Source organism: Mustelus asterias, chromosome 8 (genome assembly GCF_964213995.1).
Source record: "Mustelus asterias chromosome 8, sMusAst1.hap1.1, whole genome shotgun sequence".
Taxonomy (NCBI): domain Eukaryota; kingdom Metazoa; phylum Chordata; class Chondrichthyes; order Carcharhiniformes; family Triakidae; genus Mustelus; species Mustelus asterias.
In genome coordinates this window covers 52,546,707-52,572,084 of record NC_135808.1, presented here as the reverse complement: position 1 = coordinate 52,572,084, position 25,378 = coordinate 52,546,707, and the positions used below count along the sequence as shown (strand labels likewise).

At 45.4% G+C, this 25,378-nt stretch overlaps 1 protein-coding gene across 1 annotated transcript in view; it reads right to left on the bottom strand.

Annotated features, from left to right (window-relative positions):
• Positions 1-12,888, bottom strand: part of LOC144497163 (interferon-inducible protein AIM2-like) — a 28,121-nt gene extending 15,233 nt beyond the window's left edge. The window contains exons 1-2 of the mRNA XM_078217965.1: positions 12,831-12,888; positions 5,142-5,392 (exon numbers count right to left, since the gene is read on the bottom strand). Of these exons, the coding sequence (XP_078074091.1) occupies positions 5,142-5,391 (250 nt within the window). The 5' untranslated portion in view covers position 5,392; positions 12,831-12,888. The remainder of the gene's footprint in view (positions 1-5,141; positions 5,393-12,830) is intronic.
• Between the last annotated feature and the right edge of the window lie 12,490 nt (positions 12,889-25,378).

Below are 25,378 nucleotides of genomic sequence, written 5' to 3'. Positions count from 1 at the left end.
TGATTTTAGTGACAACGGAGCTCTACAATTGTTTATGTACAGACCACTCTCAAATGGTTATTGATCAATATTAGGACAGGAGTATTGACTTCCTCACTATGTTGAAAACTAAGGTCCTTGTGCATTGGAAGTCCAATAGACTGCTGGGATATTTTATAAATGTAATTTCCTGCCAGTTTATAGTCACACTGCTGTCACTGTCAGTTGGACAAACATGATCTAGAATTCTAGATCATCCAAGTAGCTCCCATTGCTGCGTTCCTCCCTTTTCACAGCCCGCCTCGCCAAATTTCCAACAATAAAATAGAACCATAGAATCTCTACAGTGCAGAAGGAGGCCATTCAGCTCATCGAGCATGCACCGACTGCCCGAAAGAGCATCTTATCCAGGCCCACCTCCTACACCCTATCTCCATAATCCTGCACATTTACCATGGCTGATCCTCCTAACCTACACATTCTTGGATAGTAAGGGGCAATTTAGCATAGCCAATCCACCTAACCTACACATCTCTCGATTCGTTCACTGTTGTAAATTATCAGACTGCTTATTTCACATCCACTACTGGATGAGCAGAAATTTCTTCAAATTAAATATTGGGAAGATTGAAGCCATTTTTTTGATCCGCGCTACAAATTCTGTTCCCTAACTTTCGACTCTATCCTTCTCCCTGGTAACAACCTGACATTAAACCAGTCTGTTAACAACCTTGGTGTCATATTTGACCTTCAGGTGGACATCTGACTTCACTAAGGCGCCTATTTAAAACTTGGTAATATCATCCGAATTTGCTCCATCTCAGCTCATCGCTGCTGACTCATTCATAGAACCATAAAATCCCTACAGTGCAGAAGGAGGCCATTTGACCCATTGAGTCTGCACCAACTCTCCAACAGAGCATCTTACCTATCCTAGTAATGCAACATATTTACCCCATTAATTCCCCTAACCTATATGCCTTTGGACATTAAGGGGCAATTTAGCATGGCCAATCTACCTAACCTGCATATCTTTGAACACTTTTGTCCTTGCTACCTTTAGACCTGACTATTCCAGTGTACTCCAAGTTGCCATGTTCTACTCTCTAAACTTTAAGCCATTCAAAGCCCTTCTGCCCATATCTTAACCCGCAACACATCCTGTTCCCCTATCACCCACTGTGCCCGTTGACCTACATTGCTCCGAATAACATCATGATTCTAAAATTCCCATCCTTATTTTCATATCCCACCATGTCTTCACCCCTCCTTATCTCTGTTACCTCCTGCAACCCCTCAACCCTCCGAGATTCTGTGCTCTTCGAATTCTGATCTCTTGAACATCCCTGATTTTAATCGCTCCACCATTGGTGGCTATGCCTTAGATCCTAAGCCCTAAGTTCTGGAATTCCCTCCTTTACCTCCCTACCTCACTTTCCTCCTTTAAGGTAGTCCTTAAAACCTACCCATCTGACCAAGCTTCTGGTCATTTGACCTAATATATATGTGACTCATTGCCATACTTTATTTCATAATGGCCCTGTGGAATGCCGTGTTCATCAGGTTAAAGACAATATATAAATACAAACCATGATTGTTGATCTAATTGAAACATAAATTTCTTAAGAGACTTGACAGGGTAGATGCTGGGAGGATATTTCTTCTGGATGGGGTGTCAACATAGAAAATAGGAGCAGGAGTAGACAATATGGCCCTTCAAGCCTGCTCCACCATCCATTATGATCACGTCTGATCATCCAACTTGACAGCCTGATCCCACCTTCCCCCTATATCCTTTGATCCCCTTCGCCCCAAGAGCTATATCGAACTCCTTGAAAAACATACGGGGTGGAATTCTCCAGTTTTCAGGCTGAATGCCCACACTGGCGGGAAAACAGGAGTGTTTCCTGTTCAGGTTGGCAGCGTCTGTCAGGTGGGATTCACCCACATGAAAGATGCTAATGAGCTAATCTCAGGGAACTCGCAGGTCAGCCATGTTGTTCAGAGGTCGGGGTGCCCTTTTTAAAGGGCTGCCCAATTCCCACGCCTGGAGGCAGGCCTCCCCCCATTAAATGAAATGGTACCACCCACTGACCAGAGGAGCACCACCAACCCCTCACTAAAGAGGGGCATCCTCCATCCTGTGATATATGTATATATTGTATGTTGGGGTTTAGGGTGCGGACTGCCTCTTTAAGAATATGGGTCAGGTGACCCCCTGGGCAAGTAGTTCCTCCCAGTTGGGCAGTCAGACATCTGACTGTTGATCAATGCACATCTCTAACAAAGAGCGCCTACTGTTCAAGTTACAAAGTCTTTCTCGTGATTCTTTATGCACCCTTAGTCTATAGGGGTATACATAACACCCCCCACCCACAAATAATGGATAAACACCACCAACATCATGCAGGCATGAGGGTGACCCAACCCGCCCCCCCACTCCACCCCCATCCCAGACCCTCCACTTTGACCTCCTAGCCCCTCAGACCCCACACTCAGGTTCCCACCCCGCCTCAGAACCCCCTCTCAGGTTCTCATTCCCCTCAACCCCCCTCACTCAGCTCTTCCTTTCCCCTCAGACACAGCACCCCTTCTGCTCAGACCCCCCTCACTAAAGTCCCCTTCCCCCTCAGAACCCCAATTCATCCCCCAACTCCCTCCTCAGCCCCTCTCCCCCCCCACACTCAGGCCCCCCCCCCCATTCAGGCCACATGCCCAGGCAATGCCAGTGGTGCACTTCCCCCTGGAATCCTGGCACTGACACCCTGGCCTGGAACCTTGGGCCTTGAAAGGGGGTCATGGGTGTCAATGCCTTTTAGCTTTGACAAAGGGTCATCTGGACTCGAAACATCAGCTCTTTTCTCTCCTTACAGATGCTGCCAGACCTGTTGAGATTTTCCAGCATTTCTCTTCTGGTTTCAGATTCCAGCATCCGCAGTAATTTGCTTTTATCCAGTGTTCATCATAGGGCTGCCTGAAATCACTATGTGGAGATGCCGGCGTTGGACTGGGGTGAACACAGTAAGAGTTTTAACAACACCAGGTTAAAGTCTGGTGTTGTTAAAACCTGGTGTTGTTAAAACCTGTTTAACCTGGTGTTGTTAAAACTCTTACTGAAATCACTATGCCAGGGGTGATCTTCAGCTCTGCCAGGACTAGAAGGGGCAGTCCAGCCACGAGACCCCTATGCCAGGGGAGAGTGGTGAGGTCAACCCCTTGCCCACAGCCTGAGCATATCCAATCCCCAGGAACCTTAAAGGATCCTTCTTCTCCAGGCTGGAAGTGGCAGAGGGGCAAATGGCCACTGGACCTACCTACCTATTTGGCCCCTCTTGGAACCCAAGGCACCAGGCCAGGGTGTCAGTGTCAGAGTGCCAGTGAGCAGTGCACCGTTGACACTGCCAAAGCGCATGGCCTGAATGGGGCCTGGTAGGTGGGTCTGAGGGGAGGAGGGGATCTGAGTGGAGGTCTGAGGAGGGCTTGGTGCTGAGGGGAAAGCAGGCCTGAGTGGGGAGAGTCTGAGAGGGGAAGGGGCTGAGTGTGGGGTCTATGGGGGATTGAGGGGGGATTGGTTTGGGTCACCCTCACACCGGTGCGGTGGGGATTTTTGGGGGAGTTGGGAGAGGTCTGATGTGTGATTTGAGGGATGAGGGGGAGGATGCCCCTCTTTTCTGAGGGGGTTGGTGGTGCTACCCTGGTCATCCAGAGTCCAGTACATCATGTCCCCACTTGTGATTAGCAACACCAAAGCCCACCTGGGGCCATTATCGCTGGATGGCTGGATGCATGGCGGGCAGCTGGTGAATGGGCCATCAAACCCACAAATTGTATTACAATTGGCAGGTTTGCCTAATTATCAGGTAGCCGCCCACTATGAGCAGAAACCCGATTGGAGTCAGCAGCGCAGGTCAGGTGAATCCGTATTGCCTTTACATGTGTTGGGAATCCCGATTTTTGGTTGACGCCCCATTCAGTGGGGCATCAGGATTCCCTCCGGTTGCCTCACAAGGCTGAAGAATTCTGCCCACAATGCTTTGGCCTCAACTGCTTTCTGTGGTAGGGAATTCCACAGGCTTACCACTCTCTGGGTGAAGAACTTTCTCCTCATCTCAGGCCTATAGTTTTTACCCCTCTATCCTTCAACTATGACCCCTGATTCTGGGGTCATTGGAAACACCCTTCCTGAATCTACTCTGTCTAGTCCTGTTAGAATTTTATAGGTTTCTATGAGATTCCCCTCAAGATAAGGGTTCAACCATTTCGAACTGAGATAAGGAGAAATTTCTTCACTCAAAGGATTGTGGACCTTTGGATTCTATACCCCAGGCTGATGTAGATGCTCAGTTGCATATATTCAAGACAGAAGTTTATAGATTTTTGGGCAGTAAGGGAATTAAGGAATATGGGGATAGTGCAGGAAGGTGGTGTTGAGGTAGAAGATCAGCCATGATCTTATTGAATACCAGAGCAAGTGTCATGGCTGACTCCAGCTCCTATTTCTTATTTGTTGCATGTAAGTGTCCTCCAGAAATCTTTCCTTGCCAAATTCCCAATGGAAAAAGCTCTCCTCTGGGGGCACCCACATGACAAGATGGTTGTGCAATGACATATTTGGATGGCAAACCAGTAGAAAGAAGTGGAGAGTGTGCAGGATGCGCCTGTACAGGAATCCTCTCTGCATACAGTGGAATGGCATTGAGGGAAATATTGAAAGGTGGCTCAAATTGAAGGTCCTAAGGGAGTGCTCTGGACCTGGCACTAATGTGAAATTCTGTTCAAATGGGTCAGTTTAGATGGGAACATTCCACCCACTTTAGCTTCTTTGATGCCCCAGTAGAGTAAGGACCAAGTACCAATTTTAATGTTTCAACGACTTCAGCTGTGAGCCAAACATGTGCCACACCAGTTCTAGCGGTGACAAGTCGCCCACTTCATCACCATCCATTATGTCCGAGATTCTCATCACTTGCACAGGCCTTCGCGCTACGGTTCTCTAGCTTAGACCAGGGATTGGTCATGGCCACCAATTCTGAGAACCGATTACGGAACCCCTGCTTTTTTCCAGTGTGTAAAAGAAGAGAAAGCTGAGCTTCTGGTCCTGAGGGAGCCTGATTCACAGCCTCACATGTGCACCTCAGGACCCAACAAACAACACTACTCACCAATTTTGATTGGAAGAAGATCATTGCGAGGTACTTTTGACAAAACCTTTTCCAGAACCTTGGTTGCTCCTTGGGAAGTATAGTAATTAATTAATGTATTTACAAGATTTGGTTTTGAGATGTCTTTTAGTATTCCTCTGGGAATTTTGATTTTCTTATCCTCATCTTCCAGAAAGAATTTAAGATTTTCATATTCCTCGTCGGACAGTTCTTCAACAATTCGTAACAGTTTTGCTCGAATATTTGACATTCTGAAACAAAATCCTCCACTGTCAGAACACAATGTAAACATGTTACAAAGTAGACAATTTAAACAATAGCAGTGTTATATGTTTATAATTTGATGAACGTTAGGTATAAATGTATGAATGAATAAGTTACTGTACATTTTTTATTAATTTAATCATTTCTTCTATTTCCTCAGTGATCACTGATTGAACAAAGTACAAAGAAAAGTGCAGCACAGGAACAGGCTCTTCGGTCCTGCAAGCCTGTGCCAATCATGATGCCCTAACTAAACTAAACAAAACCTTTTGCCCTTACTCAGTTCGTATTTCTCTATTCCCATGTACCCATCCAGATGCCTTTTAAATGTTGTTAATATGCTTGCTTCCACCACCTCCTCTGGCAGTGCATTCCAGGCACCCACCACTGTCTGTGTGAAAAGCCTCCCCCACACATCTCTCTTAAACTTTCCCCCTCTCACCTTGAACCCGTGTCCCCTTGTAATTGACACCTGTACCCTGGGAAAAAGCCATTGACTATCCATCCTGTCTATGCCTCTCATAATTTTGTAGACCTCTATCAGGTCTCTCCTCAGCCTCCATCTTTCCAGTGAAAACAATCCTAGTTTATTCAACCTCTCCTCACAGCCAACATCCTCAAGATCAGGCAACATCCTGGTGAACCTTCTTTGCACTCTCTCCAAAGCTTCCACGTTCTTCTGGTAGTGTGGTGACCAGAACTACACGCAATACTCCAAATGTGACCTAACCAAGGTTTTATATAGCTGCAATATGATTTGCCAACTCTTGTACTCAGTGCCCTAGCCGATAAAGACAAGCATGCCATATGCCTGCTTAATCATCTTGGCTACCTGAGTTGCCACTTTTAGGGAATTGTGGACCTGCATGCCCTGATCTCTCTGTATGTTAATGTTCCTAAGGGTTCTGCCATTTACAGTATAATTCACACCTAAATTCGATCCTCCAAAATGCATCACTTCGCATTTGTCTGGATGAAACTCCATCTGCCATTTCTGTGCCCAAGTCTCCAATCTATCTATATCCTCTTGTATCCTCTGACAAGCCCTGGCATTATCAGCAACTCCACCAATCTTCGTGTCAACTGCAAAATTATTAATCAGATCATCCACATTTTCTTCCAGATCAGTTATATAAACTACAATCAGAGGTCCCAGCACTGATCCCTGCAGAACACCACTAGCTACAGATCTCCATTCTGAAAAACACCCACCGCTACTCTCTGTCTTCTGTGACCAAGCCAGTTCTGTATCCATCTAGCCAGCCTGCCCTGAATCCCATGTGATTTTAGTTTTTGTACCAGTCTGCCATGTGGGACCTTGTCAAACACCTTACTAAAGTCCATATAAATCACATTCACAGTCTTTCCCTCATCAATTATCTTTGTCACCTCTTCAAAATACAGTTAGGTTGGTGAGACATGACCTTCTCCATATCACTAACTAGTCTTCACAGTAGAAGACATGAGTAATATCCCAACAATTCAGGAAAGTCAGGCGGCAGAGTTGAATATGGTTGCCATCACAAAGGAGAAAGTGCTAGAGAAACTAAAAGGTCTGAAAATTGATAAATCTCCGGGCCCAGATGGGCTACATCCTAGAGTTCTAAAGGAGATAGCTGAAGAAATAGTGGAGGCGTTAGTTATGATCTTTCAAAAGTCACTGGAGTCAGGGAAAGTCCCAGAGGATTGGAAAATCGCTGTTGTAACCCCACTGTTCAAGAAGGGAACAAGAAAAAAGATGGAAAATTATAGGCCAATTAGCCTAACCTCAGTTGTTGGCAAAATTCTAGAATCCGTCGTTAAGGATGAGATTTCTAAATTCTTGGAAGTGCAGGGTCGGATTAAGACAAGTCAGCATGGATTTAGTAAGGGGAGGTCGTGCCTGACAAACCTGTTAGAGTTCTTTGAAGAGATAACAAATAGGTTAGACCAAGGAGAGCCAATGGATGTTATCTATCTTGACTTCCAAAAGGCCTTTGACAAGGTGCCTCACGGGAGACTGCTGAGTAAAATAAGGGCCCATGGTATTCGAGGCAAGGTACTAACATGGATTGACGATTGGCTGTCAGACAGAAGGCAGAGAGTTGGGATAAAAGGTTCTTTCTCAGAATGGCAACTGGTGACAAGTGGTGTCCCGCAGGGTTCAGTGTTGGGGCCACAGCTGTTCTCTTTATATATTAACGATCTAGATGACGGGACTGGGAGCATTCTGGCCAAGTTTGCCGATGATACAAAGATAGGTGGAGGGGCAGGTAGTATTGAGGAGGTGGGGAGGCTGCAGAAAGATTTAGACAGTTTAGGAGAGTGGTCCAAGAAGTGGCTGATGAAATTCAACGTGGGCAAGTGCGAGGTCGTACACTTTGGAAAAAAGAATAGAGGCATGGACTATTTTCTAAACGGTGACAAAATTCATAATGCTAAAGTGCAAAGGGACTTGGGAGTCCTAGTCCAGGATTCTCTAAAGGTAAACTTGCAGGTTGAGTCCGTAATTAAGAAAGCAAATGTAATGTTGTCATTTATCTCAAGAGGCTTGGAATACAAAAGCAGGGATGTACTTCTGAGGCTTTATAAAGCACTGGTTAGGCCCCATTTGGAGTACTGTGAGCAATTTTGGGCCCCACACCTCAGGAAGGACATACTGGCACTGGAGCGGGTCCAGCGGAGATTCACACGGATGATCCCAGGAATGGTAGGCCTGACATACGATGAACGTCTGAGGATCGTGGGATTATATTCATTGGAGTTTAGGAGGTTGAGGGGAGATCTGATAGAAACTTACAAGATAATGAACGGCTTAGATAGGATGGACGTAGGGAAGTTGTTTCCATTAACAGGGGAGACTAGGACGCGGGGGCACAGCCTTAGAATAAAAGGGAGTCACTTTAGAACAGAGATGAGGAGAAATTTCTTCAGCCAGAGAGTGGTGGGTCTGTGGAACTCATTGCCACAGAGGGCTGTGGAGGCCGATACGTTGAGCGTCTTCAAGACAGAAATTGATAAATTCTTGATTTCTCGAGGAATTAAGGGCTATGGGGAGAGAGCGGGTAAATGGAGTTGAAATCAACCATGATTGAATGGTGGAGTGGACTCGATGGGCCGAATGGCCTTACTTCCGCTCCTATGTCTTATGGTCTTATTTTCTTCCAAATGTGCACATATCTTGTCCTTCAGTATCTTTTCCAAAAGCTTCCCCACCTCAGACAAAGAACAACAAAGAACAAAGAAAAATACAGCACAGGAACAGGCCCTTTGGCCCTCCAAGCCTGCACCGACCATGCTGCCTGACTTAACTAAAACCCCCTACGCTTCGGGGGACCATATCCCTCTATTCCCATCTCATTCATGTACTTGTCAAGACACCCCTTAAAAGTCACTACTGTATCCACTTCCACTACCTTCTCCGGCAACAAGTTCCAGGCACCCACCTCTCTCTGTGCAAAAAATCTGCCTCGTACATCTCTTTTAAAACTTGCCCCTCGCACCTTAAACCTATGCCCCCTAGTAATTGACTCTTCAACCCTGGGAAAAAGCTTCTGACTATCCACTCTGTCCATGCCTCTCATAATCTTGTAGACTTCTATCAGGTCTCCCCTCAACCTCCATCGCTCCAGTGAGAACAAACCAAGTTTCTCCAACCTCTCCTCGTAGCTAATGCCCTCCATACCAGGCAACATCCTGGTAAATCTTTTCTGTACCCTCTCCAAAGCCTCCACATCCTTCTGGTAGTGTGACGACCAGAATTGAACACTATATTCCAAGTGCGGCCTCACTAAGGTTCTATAAAGCGTCAACATGACTTGCCAATTTTTAAACTCAATACCCTGGCTGATGAAGGCAAGCTGCCTTCTTGACTACCTTCTCCACCTGCATTGCCACTTTCAGTGACCTGTGTACCTGTACACCCAGATCCCTTTGCCTCTCAATACTCCTAAGGGTTCTGCCATTTACTGTATATTTCCTATCTGTATTAGATCTTCCAAAATGCATTACCTCACATTTGTCCGGATTAAACTCCATCTGCCATCTCTCCGCCCAAGTCTCCAACTGATCTATATCCTGCTGTATCCTCTGATGGTCCTCATCGCTATCCGCAAATCCACCAACCTTTGTGTCGTCCGCAAACTTACTAATCAATCCAGTTACATTTTCCTCCAAATCATTTATATATATATTACAAACAGCAAAGGTCCCAGCACAGATCCCTGAGGAACACCACTTGTCATAGCCCTCCATTCAGAAATGCACCCTTCCACTGCTACCCTCTGTCTTCTTTGACCGAGCCAGTTTTGTATCCACCTTGCCAGCTCACCTCTGATCCCATGCGACTTCACCTTCTGCACCAGTCTGCCATGAGGGACCTTGTCAAAGGCTTTACTGAAGTCCATGTAGACAACATCCACTGCCCTACCCTCATCAATCATCTTCGTCACTTCCTTGAAAAACTAGATCAAGTTCGTGAGATACGACCTCCCCTTCACAAAACAAAGACATCAGGCTCACTGGCCTATAATTTCCTGGATTATCCCTGCTGCCTTTCTTAAACAAGGAAACAATATTGGCTATTCTCCAATCCTCTGGAACCTTACCTGTGGTCAAAGAGAATGTGAAGAAATCTGTTAAGACCCCAGCTATTTCTTCCCTTGTCTCCCGCAGTAACCTGGGACAGATCCCATTCAGCCCCGGGGACTTGTCTACCTTAATGCAATTTAGAATACCCAACACTTCCTCTTTCGATATATTGACATTCTCTAGAGTGTTCATATATCTATCCTTGACCTCAACATCCGTCATGATTGGGGCCTGCAAAATTTGCTATATGATGCAGCCTTAATTCAGAGACAACTGTTAACAGTCAGAGTACCATAGAGTGCTAACCCATGACTGTGGCAGAGATAAGTAACAATTAACATTGTACTTACTTCCAGCAAATGTGAAAATTATTCTTCAAATAATTTAATTAATTCATGAAATAAAACCAGGATTCACAAAGTTAAGCAGGTAGCATTAAATATGCAGGTCCTCAGATTGAACTTTGAATGTTCAAAGAAAGTTCATAGTATATTTGAATCTGTAGCTGCGTGTAAGAAGTTCCTCACACACTTTAAAAGAGCAGTCTAACAAGCTACCTTTCTTCAATGTGCTAATTGAGAAATACTGTCTATGACAAGCCTACCTTCACTGGTTAACATACGCATTGGGATTTTTATAGTTCCATGACCTTCTCCAAAAAAGAGAGAACCTAACCCTCACTCCTTGACTATTCAATGGCATTTCCACCTCTAAATCCTCCATCAACATCCTGGAGGTTACCAGTGACCTGACACTGAACTGGACCAGCCATATAAAAACTGTGGCTACAAAAACAGATCAGAGGCTCGGAATCCTGCAGCAAGTTACTCACTTGTTGACCCCAAAACCTGTCCACCATCTACAAAGCACCAGTCAGGGGTGTAATGGAGTACTGTCCACTTACCTGGATGAGTGCAGTTCCAATAACACTCAAGAAACACGACAGCTTCCAGGACAAAGCAGCCCACTTGATTGTCACCCATTCCACAACCGTAAACATTTACCAGATCACATGTATTCTATCATTACTACCTTGAAAGGATGCTGCAAGAAGAGGATGAAGCAGTCTTCATAGTCCCACCTCTCACATACATACACACATACATGCACGTGCAGTCACACCCTCTCGCTCCCACACACATATACACATACACATGCTCCACCCTCATCTCTCTCTCTTTCACACATTCACTTCTCTGTTTGAAACACACATACTCAACTATCTCCGTTTCACGCAATCCTACACATTCTCGCCTCTCTCACTTTTTAATGCACAATCTCATCTCTCGCCTTTTCACGTGCACTCTTGCCTCTCTCACTTTTTCCCCACACACACACCCACACTCGCCACTCTTTCACACACCTCTCTCCTACATACATTCACTTACCTCTCTCTTTCACACACACTCACCTCACTCTTGTTCACACACATACATGTACTTCTTTTTCACACACATCTTTCTCTTTCACACATACACTCACCTCTCTCACACACTCACCTCTCTCACACACTCACCTCTCTCTCTTCTTCACACACACACTCGCCTCTCTCTCTTTCACATGCACACTTATCATCTCTCTCTCCCACACACACATCTTTCTTTCTTTCACTTACAAACTCACCTCTTTCATTCATACTCACACTCACCTCTCACACGCATGCAATCACTCATTTCTCTCTTTCACAAACATGCACTCACCTCTCTCTATTATATACACACACGCACCTCTTTCTCTTTCACATACATACTCTCACCTTTCTCTCTCTCTCGCCCCATTGTTGCATCCCTTCTTGCCTCATGGCCGCTCCCCCCCCTCCCCCCCCCCATGTGGCCGCTCCCCCCCCCTCCCAACGTGGCCGCTCATTCCCCCCCCCCCCCCCAACGTGGCCGCTCATTTCCCCCCCCCCCCGCAACGTGGCCGCTCATTCCCCCCCCCCCCGCAACGTGGCCGCTTCCCCCACTCCACGTGGCCACTTCTGCTCCCCCCACGTGGCCACTTCCCCTCCCCCCTGCCACAAGGCCGCTCCCCCCCCCCACCCCCCTGCAACGTGGCTGCTTCCCCTCCCCCCAACGTGGCTGCTTTAAATATCCTCCCCTCGCCCCCCCCCATGGCCATTCCCCCTCCACCCCCAATGCCGTTTCCCCTCTTGCCTCATGGCCACTGCTCACTTCACTCTGCTGCCGCTCTTTTCTTCACTTTCCCCCTAGCCTCGACCTTTGAGTATATCAGCAGCCAATGAAGGGAGAAACCAGCCTCTGATTATACAAGCAGCTTCATACCACTTATCAAATTTTGTACATCATGATAACATCAGCCTGATCTACTGTGGAGCCCCTATGTATATCCAACAGAACTCCGCTGAACCTAGTTTGGGAACCCCTTATTTGGTCATTTCAAGTCCCCATTCAAATGTTCTGCTTCCTGTGACTGATGTTCAATTGCTCTAATTAATTCTAGTTTTTCATTGGCAAATGCACTCACCTTTTGTGCATGAAAGTTGTTTCTCCACAGTGATCAGGTTTGCCTGTAATTGCTCATATTGCCAATAAGCTTCTTGTATTTGGTCACAATGATTTTTTGGAGTTTGGTAAAGTCAGCATGATCAAATGCCTGCTGTAATACAGTCGTCACCATGTTACTGCCAAATCATTGCCCAGAATAAAATCTACCACTTGAACAGGTGACATAGGAATAATTCCTAATGTAATAATTCAATTTACTAGATCCATGAATATATCTCCTATTAATACCTTTTCCTTCATCAAACTACCTGGAACACAAATTGCATCAACAGCTACCATTAATGACTGACCTGCCACAGTATCTCTCTAAATTTTAATTTGCTTTACTTACTTTGTTTGAGGAGTACGAGAACAATTCTCCCTTTGAGGTAAAACATTCAGAACCTCCAGTAGCCTGACTCCCTTTAGCAGTAGTCGAGGAGGAATTCTCTGGATAATCCTGAGCCACACTCCCCTTTCTAGTACGTTCTGAGGGAACACATTTCATCTCTGCCACTGCTATGGTCTTAAAACTTATTTTCTTTTCTGGAATAGCCTTTCCTGAGGTTTCATTAAATATTCTTATTACTGCCACTGCTTTACCATTCAATTTCCAACGATGGACTTTGAGATGCCCATATTATGGCATTAAAAGCATACTCATTTCTTTACATCACTTTTATTTATTATACTATCATGTTTCTTGACTGGAACATCTTATGCCTTCTTCATGAAGTTATACATTTTCTTATTCCTCCAATTTCCCTGTTAATTCTGATATGACTACTTCACCACATATAACTGTAGTGTGAGCTATCATAGGTATCAGCCAAAACTGCCGCTTCTCAGATCCTTGATACTTAACATTCAGCTAAATAAGTCTTAATGGTTACTGGAAAGCTTCCATAATTATAATTCCCATCATATTCCCAAACCTCTGATTCAGAGTATTCCTTATGGTCCTAAACTTTAATTAATAAGCTTCAGGGACAAGCTCATAAGCATTGATTATAGCCCTTTCAACTGCTCCATGGCCTGCAGATTGCTCTTCTGACAGACTAGTCTATGTGTTCATAGCTGTACCTGTCAGGTCACTTTGTAACAATAAGTTCCAAGCATCTTTTGTCAACTTCAATCTCACAGCTATCTTTTTAAAACATCTTTCAATTCCATTCTCTGTAAACATAGGCACGAAATGGAGATTTTCAGTTAAATCAAAAATTCTAGGTGGAGTCAAAATCATCCTCTAAACCATTATCTCTCCTTTTATTCCATGCTTTTTTCTAGCTAGATCAAACTGTCTGATTTATTTCTCTCTCAAGCTCAGGCTTTTGCATTTCCATTTCTTTCAATCTTTCTTTTCCTTCCCCATTCTAATCTTCATTCTTTCTCTTTCTTCTGCTAACTTTTCTCTCTGAAGTTCAACTTCAAGCTTTTCTCTCGCTTTCTATCTCAAGCTGCTTCATTTGCAACTGAACTTTAGCTAACTCTAGCTCTGATACATCGGTTTCAGGTTTCTTTCCTTTAATTCTAAATTCTGGGTAATTACTTTAATTAAATAATTCTTACAAAACCCTGCATTTATTTCTACATGCAATTAACCTGCTCTCTTAGTTTAGCCTTAGTCAAGGATTTCAAATAAACTACTGTCACATCTTCCATTCCTAGAAAAGTCCTTGTAATTATCAAAGCCATTTTTGAGTTCCAACCAGTGTAATATATTTCACAGCAAATCCTGTTCCAGTGCCCAGTACTTCCACATACTCATTTCTTTAAGAATTCATAGATCCCTCTTAAAGTCAAGGACTTTTGATCCCAGACAAGCCCCCATTTTATTACAATCCCAGCTGATGTTAACACTGGACAAATCAGATCCCAGAGTGAAACGTGGCTTGATAGATCCTAACTTTTATTTTGAAACCGTGGAGGAAAGTAACTAAACAAATTCTCGGGTGACTGCTGATTAATTTTTAACACAAGAAAAAAAAATTAATGAAACAAAAAAAAAACTATATCATACCAGGAAAAAAGGTTGGAAAGATCTCAATACAAACATAAGAATATGATTCAAGTCGCATTATTCCCTTTACAGACACAAACAAATAAATAAAACATTTACAATATCTATCCTATATTTAGAGTAAGTATGAGGTACAGGTGAAGTAACAGGTGAACTGTGGTCAGAACATCCAAACTCCAAAGCAAATGACAGATGTGAGCAAAGCAGATTCTGCAGACTTCTCAACAACCCACCTAGACATCAGTCACACCATGAACTAACTCACTGAAATGTTATTGTTCTCATGGGGGCTTCCAATCCTTACATCTGAAGAACTCACCTTAGAATTATCTCCAAATGTCTCTACCACTCAGATGATTTCAACAAGGATCGATTTCCTCATTTTCAATTTCACCTTCTGAGATTCCGTTCCTCTGAATCTCTGTGTCCACTCAAGCTTGAACTTCCAAGCACAAATCAGACCTTCAGCTGTGCCAAGCAGGACACCAGTATACCTTTGCCTTTATGGCCTGCAGCACGCAGTCACCAAGCTTTGACTGCCCTCTCAGATCTTCTGAGCTTCTCTCGAGCCCACTTATCTTCACGTCTGCTTCCCGCAGCTCTTTCTTTAGTTTGGACCCTTTTCCCTGTCCCTGTCATTTAGAAATAGAACATAGAAAAACTACAGCACAAACAGGCCCTTCGGCCTACAAGTTGCGCCGGTCATGCCCCTACCTACCTAGGCCTATATATAGGCTTACCTATAACCCTCAATCCTATTAAGTCCCATGTACTCACCCAGAAGTCTCTTAAAAGACCCTATCGAGTTTGCCTCCACCACCATTGACTGCAGCCGATTCCACTCACCCACCACCCTCTGAGTGAAAAACTTACTCCTGACATCTCCTCTGTACTTACTCCCCAGCGCCTGAAACCTGTGTCCTCTCGTAGCAGCCATTTCAGCCCTGGGAAAAAGCCTCTGAGAATCCACCCGATCTATACCTCTCAACATCTTGTACACCTTTATCAGGTCACCTCTCATCCTTCGTCTCTCCAAGGAGAAAAGACCGAGCTCCCTCAACCTATCCTCATAAGGCATGCCACCCAATCCAGGCAACATCCTTGTAAATCTTCTCTGCACCCTTTCAGTAATTTCTACATCCTTCCTGTAATGAGGTGACCAGAACTGAGCACAGCACTCCAAGTGGGGTCTGACGAGGGTCTTATAAAGCTGCATCATTATCTCCCGACTCCTAAACTCAATCCCTCGATTGATAAAGGCCAGCACACCATACGCCTTCTTAACCATCTCCTCTAGCTGCGAGGCCGATTTAAGAGTCCTATGGACCCGGACCCCAAGGTCCTTCTGATCCTCTACACTGCTAAGAGTCTTACCCTTGATATTATACTCCTTCATCCCATTTGATCTGCCAAAATGTACCACTACACATTTATCCGGGTTGAAGTCCACCTGCCACTTCTCCGCCCAGTCTTGCATCCTATCTATGTCACGCTGCAGCTTCTGACATCCCTCCAAACTATCCACAACACCACCAACCTTCGTGTCGTCGGCAAACTTACCAACCCATCCCTCCACTTCCTCATCCAGGTCATTTATGAAAATGACAAACAGCAAGGGTCCCAGAACAGAGCCCTGGGGCACTCCACTGGTGACCGACCTCCATTCAGAAAAAGACCCATCTACAACCACTCTCTGTCTTCTGCAGGCAAGCCAGTTCTGGATCCACAAGGCAACAGCCCCTTGGATCCCATGCCCTCTCACTTTCTCGAGAAGTCTTGCATGGGGGACCTTATTGAACGCCTTGCTGAAGTCCATGTAAACCACATCTACCGCTTTTCCTTCGTCAACGTGTTTAGTCACATTTTCAAAGAACTCCACCAGGCTCGCAAGGCACGATTTGCCCTTGACAAAGCCATGCTGACTACTTTTGAGCATACTAAACTTCTCTAAATGTTCATAAATCCTGTCCCTCAGGATCTTGTCAATTAACTTACCAACCACTGAGATTAGACTCACCGGTCGGTAATTTCCTGGGCTATCCCTATTCCCTTTCTTGAATATAGGAACCACATCCGCAATCCTCCAATCCTCCGGAACCTCTCCCGTCTCCATCAATGACGCAAAGATCATCGCCAGAGGCTCTGCAATCTCTTCCCTCGCCTCCCACAGTAACCTGGGGTACATCCCATCTAGTCCCGGCGACTTATCTATCTTGATGCTATTCAAAATTTCCAACACATCCTCTTTCTTAATGTCGACAAACTCAATCTTCTCAGTCCGCCGCAATCCTGTAGTACAACCACCCAGGTCTTTTTCCACCGTGAATACCGAGGTAAAGTATTCATTAAGCAGCTCTGCTATTTCTTCCGGTTCTGTACAGACTTTCTCACCTTCACATTTTATAGGTCCTATTCCTTCACATCTCATCCTTTTACTCTTCACATATTTATAGAACGCCTTAGGGTTCTCCTTAATCTTACCTGCCAAGGCCTTCTCGTGACCCCTTCCGGCTCTCCTAATTTCCTTCTTAAGTCCCTTCCTACAAGCTGTATACTAATCTAGATCCCCATCATCGCCTAGCTCTCTGAACCTATTGTACGCTTTCCTTTTCCTTTTGACTAGGTTCAGCACAGCTTTCGTGCACCACCGTTCCCATAACCTACCAAAACCTCCCTGTCTCATCGGAACGTTGTCATGTAGAACTCCAGACAAACATTCCTTGAAAATCTGCCACCTTCGGTACTTTCTCTCGAGAATACCTCCTTCCAATTTACGCCTCTAATCTCCTGCCTGATGGCTTTGTATTTTCCCTTACTCCAGATAAACACTTTACTGGCTTGACTGATCCTATTTCTTTCCAATGTTAGCGTAAAGGAGACAGAGTTATGATCACTATCCCCAAGATGCTCCCCCACTGAGAGATCCGACACCTGTCCAGGCTCATTAGCCAGTACCAGATCGAGTATAGCCTCTCCTCTTGTAGGCTTATCCACATGCTGTGTCAGGAAACCCTCCTGAACACACCTCACAAACCCCTCCCCATCCAAACCCCTTACCCTAGGGATATTCCAATCGATGTTTGGGAAATTAAAGTCTCCCATCACGACAACCCTGTTATTACTACATCTTTCCAGGATCTGTTTCCCTATCTGCTCCTCAACAGCCCTGTTACTATTGGGCGGCCTATAGAAAACACCCAGCAAAGTTATCGACCCCTTCCCGCTCCGAACTTCCACACACAGAGACTCCGTAGACAACCCCTTCACGGAGTCAACCTTCTCTACAGCTATGACACTATCCCTGATCAGCAGTGCCACTCCCCCCCCTCTTCTGCCTCCCTCTCTGTCCTTTCTGAAACATCTGAAACCCGGCACTGAAGTATCCAGTCCTGTCCCTGTCCCCAAGTCTCCGTAATGGCCACCACATCACACTTCCAAGCATCGATCCACACTCTAAGCTCATCCACTTTATTTACTACACTCCTGGCATTAAAATAGACACATCTCAAACCATTGGTCTGAGCTCTCCCCTTCTCCATCACCCGTCTATTCTCCCTCTTACGCTGTCTACAATCCCTCTCTATATGTGGGCTACCCTCCTCGCTCCCAGTCACCTCATCTCGATTCCCTCCCCCCAACCTTTCTAGTTTAAAGTCTCTCCAGTAGCCTTAGCCCACCTTCCTGCCAGGATATTGGTCCCCCTGGGATTCAAGTGCCACCCGTCTTTTTTATACAGTTCACACCTGCCCCTAAAGAGGTCCCAATGATCCAGGAACCCGAATCCCTGCCCCCTGCTCCAGTCCCTCAGCCACACATTCATCCTCCACCTCACTCCATTCCTGCTCTCACTTTCCCGTGGCACAGGCAGTAATCCTGAGATTACTACCTTTGCGTTCCTCCTTCTCAACTGTCTACCGAACGCCCTATATTCTCTTTTCATGACTCTTTCCCTCTTCCTACCTATGTCAGCGGTACCAATATGTGCCACGACCTCTGGCTCCTCTCCCTCCCCCCCTCAGGATTTCTGGAACGCGACCAGAGACATCCCGGATCCCGGCACCAGGGAGGCAGACCACCATCCGAGACTCCCGTCTGCCTCCGCAAAAACGCCTGTCCGACCCCCTTACTGTTGAGTCCCTGATTAATACTGCATTCCTCCTCCTTTCTTTAGCCCTCTGAGTTACAGGGCCGGACTCTGCTCCAGAGACACGGCTACTGCTGCTTCCCCCAGGTGGGCTGTCCCCCCCAGCAATACTCAGACAGGAGTACTTATTGTGAAGGGGCACATCCACCGGGGTGCTCTCTATCACCCAAGCTTTCCTCCTCCTGGCCGTTACCCACTTGCCTGCCTCCCGTGGCCCTGGTGTGACCACCTGCTGATAGCTCCTGTCTATCACCTCCTCATTTTCCCTAACCAGACGAAGATCCTCGAGCTGCACTTCCAGTTCTCTAACATGGTCCCTTAGGAACCGCAGCTCGACACACCCATCACAGATATGGACGTCCGGGAGGCCAGGAGCCTCCAGGACCTCCCACATTGGGAACAACAAACTAGCCTCACACTCATAATTTCCCTTTTTGTTTCAAGGAACACAGAAAAACATACTTAAGAATTAAACTTACCCCGCCTCGCCCTTTCCGCCTAAGCCCTTCGAGCCAAAGCCCTTACAGCTCTCACTCAACTCCCAGCTCACTCCGCTGCCCGCTCTCAACGCTGCCCACTCACTCCGCTGCCCGCTCTCAACGCTGCCCGCTCTCAACGCTGCCCGCTCTCAACGCTGCCCGTTCTCAACGCTGCCCGCTCTCAACGCTGCCGCTGGTTAGAGCCGCCTGTTTTTTGTACCTCGCGCGCTAAAAAAAACTACAAAAATCCTTCCCACGTCACCCCGCTCCCTCCCTACTTCCGGTTCCCACTTAAACTCTTAACTAACTAAAACCCTGCGAAAAAATAAGGATTTAAAGTCGCTCTCTTACCCTATTAACTGTAGCCACCAAACACTCCCCTCTCTCTTGCTCTGGTTGAACAATGAGAGCGCTCCCCCCAGGTAAGTAGCTTTTATATAAAAAACTACAAAAATCCTTCTTTATCTTTAAATTTATCTTGACTCAATGGGATTTTGCATCAATCCCCGTTTTTGTCCCTGCCTGGGGCCTTATTTTGGAATCTCTTTCTGTCCCAGTCCCTTGTTTGGGACCTCTTTGCTGTCACCCTCACCTTGTCCTGCTTCTTGGGACATATTTCCTGCAATGGGCTTCTGATTCAAGTCACCTGATCTGCAGTTTCACGCAGTTTAACTATTTTCTTCTGCATACGTGCATAGGGCTGGTTTTTGGCCTAAGAACATAAAAATGAATGAACTGCACATTTCCTGGCAGGTGCATGCACAGCAGGCCTGAAGCTCTGACTGCTAATTTAGTATCACATTTTGTCACAACGTAATATTTTTCAGATTATGTTTATTTATCTGGTTCAAAAGTCTGAGAGCACGGACCAACTGACTCAAGAACAGCTTCTTCCCTGCTGCCATCAGACTTTTGAGTGGACCTACCATATATTAAGCTGATCTTTCTCTACACCCTATCTGTAACTGCAACACTATATTCTGCACCTTTTCCATTCCTTTTCCTCTATGCACTCTATGAATGGTATGTTTTGTCTGTATAGTGCCCAAGAAACAATACTTTTCGCTGTATCCCAATACATGTGACAATAATAAATGAAATCAAATCAAAATGTGTAATTAGTTTGGAGGAAATAGCTGATTGAAATGATATTGTGTAGGCGTGAATATAAATAGTCACTCAATTCTGATGAACGTTTGTTCATGCCAATCCACGTTTTGTCCCATATTGCATTGCTGGCTCATTCTATATTATCCAATATTGCACGGCTGATCTGCATGATCCAATATTACATTGCTACTACTCTAACAATCTATTTAAGATTTTCAGTCAGGCTCACAATGTGTCTCACTTCACACTGTTAGAAGCAACATATATTTGTCACCCGTTCTCTGTAAGCAAAAGAAACATGTCCAAAATTTCTGCCTTTTATGAATTAAATAAGTGTGGGGTGTGCTAATTCCTTGATGTATTCCCCATGGCAACCAATTAGAGTTGACTTGTCAACCTATCAGTATCCTTTCCTCATGCAGTATTAATTACTGCTCAGTTGGAAATTTGACATACTTGTATCTGTCCTTTGACACCATGTCTCTTTTCTCAGCAATACTTAATAAAGTTTCCCTTCACTACCATCTCTTGAAAGTCTAATGACACCAGTGTATTAATTCAAGAATAGAGACAGTTCAGAATGTGTTTATCACTATATAAGGAGGTTTTGTGGCACAGTGGATAACGTCCCTGCCTCTGAGCCAGAAGCTCTGGGTTCGAGTCTCACCCAAGGAACTGATGGTCAAGGAAGGTGCATTCATAATGCGGTCAAACAGGTTGAATATATCAACCTGCAAATCCTTCCAAACATGCCAGTGTCTCATGGTAAGAGCGGAGAGGCTCCTGCTCAGCTACGTTTGATATGTAGTGGCACTTCTCAAGCTATAAGCCCCCGGCGACAGACAAGTGACCTGTTCCAGGAATTACTAGCTATGGAAATAGACGGAAGTCTGTTTTAGTGCACCACTAGATGCGGGAAGAGAATTGAAATTGAATTATCACTATATGCAGCCTAAAATTTATAGTCAGTTTCAAATTTCAATAGTGAGTTCTGACAAAAGGTCACTTCTTCTCATTATTAATTTTAATAAGTTTATGATTTTTACTAAAGTTCTGTTTTAAAGATATATTACATACTTTGTGGAAAGCTGTTGGGGCCAGTTCATTAGATATGTTCAAGAGGGAGCTGGATGTAGCCCTTGTGGCTAAAGAGATGAAGGGGTATGGAGAGAAAGCGGGAGTGTGATACTGAGAGTGCATGATCAGCCATGATCATATTGAATGATGATGCAGGCTTGAAGAGACAAGAGGCCTACTCCTGCACCTATTTTCTATGTTTAAATCAATTCATAATTGTTTAGATGGTGTCCCCATGCAGCAAGACTTGAACAATATCCAAGCTCGGGCTGACAAGTGGCAAGCTAACATTTACATCATACTATCGCCCAGTAATGATTTGCCAATCGCACAGACAGCTTTGTCCTGGATCGTGTCAGGTTTCTTGAGTGTTGTTGGAGCTGCATTCATCCAGGTGAGTAGAACCTATTTCATCATACTCCTGACTTGTGCCTTGTAGATGTTGAACACATTTTGAGAAGTCAGAAGGTGACTTCATCATTGAGCTCCCCACATCAGATCTTTGGATGGAGGGAAGGCCATTGATAAAGTAGCTGAATATGTAGGGGCCTAGGATACCCTGAAGGAAATCCTACAGTGATGTCTCAGAGCTGAGATGATCGCCTCCAGCAATCACAACCATCTTCTTTTGTGGTATGCATGACTCCACCTAATTCCTATTGACTTGAATTTTACCAAATTACTTTGATGTCACACTGGGCCAAATATTGTGTGGCGGCAAGGGCACTCACCTTACCTCGACAATTCAGCTCTTTATATAGGTGAATTACAGGATGATTACAACACTGAAGGAAGGCATTCCACCTGACATATTTGTGCTGGCTTGCTGGGTTAGTCCCATTCCTTTGTCCTTTCCCTGTAGCTCTGTGAATGTTTATTCTTCAGGTGTTTACCCAATTATCTTTTGAAAGCCATAGTTGTTTCTACCTGTACAACACTCATCGGGAGAGAGTTGGTTGCAGTAGCAGACCTGAGAGGAAGTGAAAGCAGCTGGAAGAGGATAAACTGAAACCCAGGCCTAGGGACCTATCAATTGTCTGAACGATGTATAGCCAGGAGCGGTTAAATTGAACCGAAGTTAGAACATAGAACATAGAACAGTACAGCACAGAACAGGCCCTTCGGCCCACGATGTTGTGCCGACCTTCATCTGAAACCAAGATCAAGCTATCCCACTCCCTACCATCCTGGTGTGCTCCATGTGCCTATCCAATAACCGCTTAAATGTTCCTAAAGTGTCTGACTCCACTATCACTGCAGGCAGTCCATTCCACACCCCAACCACTCTCTGCGTGAAGAACCTACCTCTGATATCCTTCCTATATCTCCCACCATGAACCCTATAGTTATGCCCCCTCGTAATAGCTCCATCCACCCGAGGAAATAGTCTTTGAACGTTCACTCGATCTATCCCCTTCATCATTTTATAAACCTCTATTAAGTCTCCCCTCAATCTCCTCCGCTCCAGAGAGAACAGCCCCAGCTCCCTCAACCTTTCCTCATAAGACCGACACTCCAAACCAGGCAGCATCCTGGTAAATCTCCTCTGCACTCTTTCCAGCGCTTCCACATCCTTCTTATAGTGAGGTGACCAGAACTGCACGCAATATTCCAAATGCGGTCTCACCAAGGTCCTGTACAGTTGCAGCATAACCCCACGGCTCTTAAACTCCAACCCCCTGTTAATAAAAGCTAACACACTATATGCCTTCTTCACAGCTCTATCCACTTGAGTGGCAACCTTTAGAGATCTGTGGATATGGACCCCAAGATCTCTCTCTTCCTCCACAGTCTTCAGAACCCTACCTTTGACCCTGTAATCCACATTTAAATTTGTCCTACCAAAATGAATCACCTCACATTTATCAGGGTTAAACTCCATTTGCCATTTTTCAGCCCAGCTTTGCATCCTATCTATGTCTCTTTGCAGCCTACAACACCCCTCCACCTCATCCACTACTCCACCAATCTTGGTGTCATCAGCAAATTTACTGATCCACCCTTCAGCCCCCTCCTCTAAGTCATTAATAAAAATCACAAAGAGCAGAGGACCAAGCACCGATCCCTGCGGCACTCCGCTAGCAACCTGCCTCCAGTCCGAAAATTTTCCATCCACCACCACCCTCTGTCTTCGATCAGACAGCCAGTTACCTATCCAATTGGCCAACTTTCCCTCTATCCCACACCTCCTTACTTTCATCATAAGCCGACCATGGGGGACCTTATCAAACGCCTTACTAAAATCCATGTATATGACATCAACCGCCCTACCTTCATCAACACACCTAGTTACCTCCTCAAAAAATTCTATCAAATTTGTGAGGCACGATTTGCCCTTCACAAATCCGTGCTGACTATCCCGGATTAATCCGCATCTTTCTAAATGGTCGTAAATCCCATCCCTAAGGACCTTTTCCATCAATTTACCAACCACCGAAGTCAGACTAACCGGTCTATAATTACCAGGGTCATTTCTATTCCCTTTCTTAAACAGAGGAACAACATTTGCCACTCTCCAGTCCTCTGGCACCATCCCCGTGGACAGCGAGGACCCAAAGATCAAAGCCAAAGGCTCTGCAATCTCATCCCTCGCCTCCCAAAGAATCCTAGGATACATTTCATCAGGCCCAGGGGACTTATCGACCTTCAGTTTATTCAAAACTGCCAATACATCCTCCCTCCGAACATCTATTTCCTCCAGCCTATTAGCCTGTAACACCTTCTCTTCCTGAAAAACATGGCCCCTCTCCTTGGTGAACACTGAAGAAAAGTATTCATTCATCACCTCGCCTATCTCTACTGATTCCATACACAAGTTCCCACCACTGTCCTTGACCGGCCCTAACCTCACCCTGGTCATTCTTTTATTCCTCACATAAGAGTAAAAAGCCTTGGGGTTTTCCTTGATCTGACCCGCCAAGGACTTCTCATGTCCCCTCCTAGCTCTCCTCAGCCCCTTTTTCAGCTCGTTCCTTGCTAACTTGTAACCCTCAGTCGAGCCATCTGAACCTTGTTTCCTCATCCCTACATAAGCTTCCCTCTTCCTTTTCACAAGACATTCCACCTCTTTTGTGAACCACGGTTCCCTCACTCGGCCATTTCCTCCCTGCCTGACAGGGACATACCTATCAAGGACACCCAGTATTTGTTCCTTGAAAAAGTTCCACTTTTCATCAGTGCCTTTCCCTGACAGTTTCTGTTCCCATCTTATGCCCCCTAATTCTTGCCTAATCGCATCATAATTACCTCTCCCCCAATTGTAAGCCTTGCCCTGCCGTCCGGCCCTATCCCTCTCCATTGCAATAACAAAAGACACCGAATTGTGGTCACTATCTCCAAAGTTCTCTCCCACAACCAAATCTAACACTTGGCCCGGTTCATTTCCCAGTACCAAATCCAATGTGGCCTCACCCCTTGTCGGCCTATCCACATATTGTGTCAGGAAACCCTCCTGCACACACTGCACAAAAAGTGCCCCATCCAAACTATTTGACCTACAAAGGTTCCAATCAATATTTGGAAAGTTAAAGTCCCCCATGACAACTACCCTGTGACCCCCACACGTATCCATAATCTGCTTAGCAATTTCTTCCTCCACATCTCTATTACTATTTGGGGGCCTATAGTAAACTCCTAGCAACGTGACCGCTCCTTTCCTGTTTCTAACTGCAGCCCATATTACCTCAGTGTGCATATCCCCCTCAAAGTGCTTTTCCGCAGCCGTTAAACTATCCTTGATTAACAATGCTACTCCTCCACCTCTTTTACCAGCTTCCCTACACTTAGTGAAACATCTATACCCCGGAACGTCCAACAACCATTCCTGTCCTTGTTCTACCCACGTCTCCGTAATGGCCACAACATCGTAGTCCCAAGTAGCAATCCACGCCCCAAGTTCATCCACCTTGTTCCGGATGCTCCTTCAGGGCCATTCACCTACCTGGAGAGAGAGAGTTGGCAGTGCAAATAGCAGCAAGGGATAAATTAAAACTCCGATTCAGTGCCACTTCCTGGAGAGAGAGAGTCAGCAGTGAGAGCAAATTTTGGCGCACTCAAATTTGAAAAGGTGA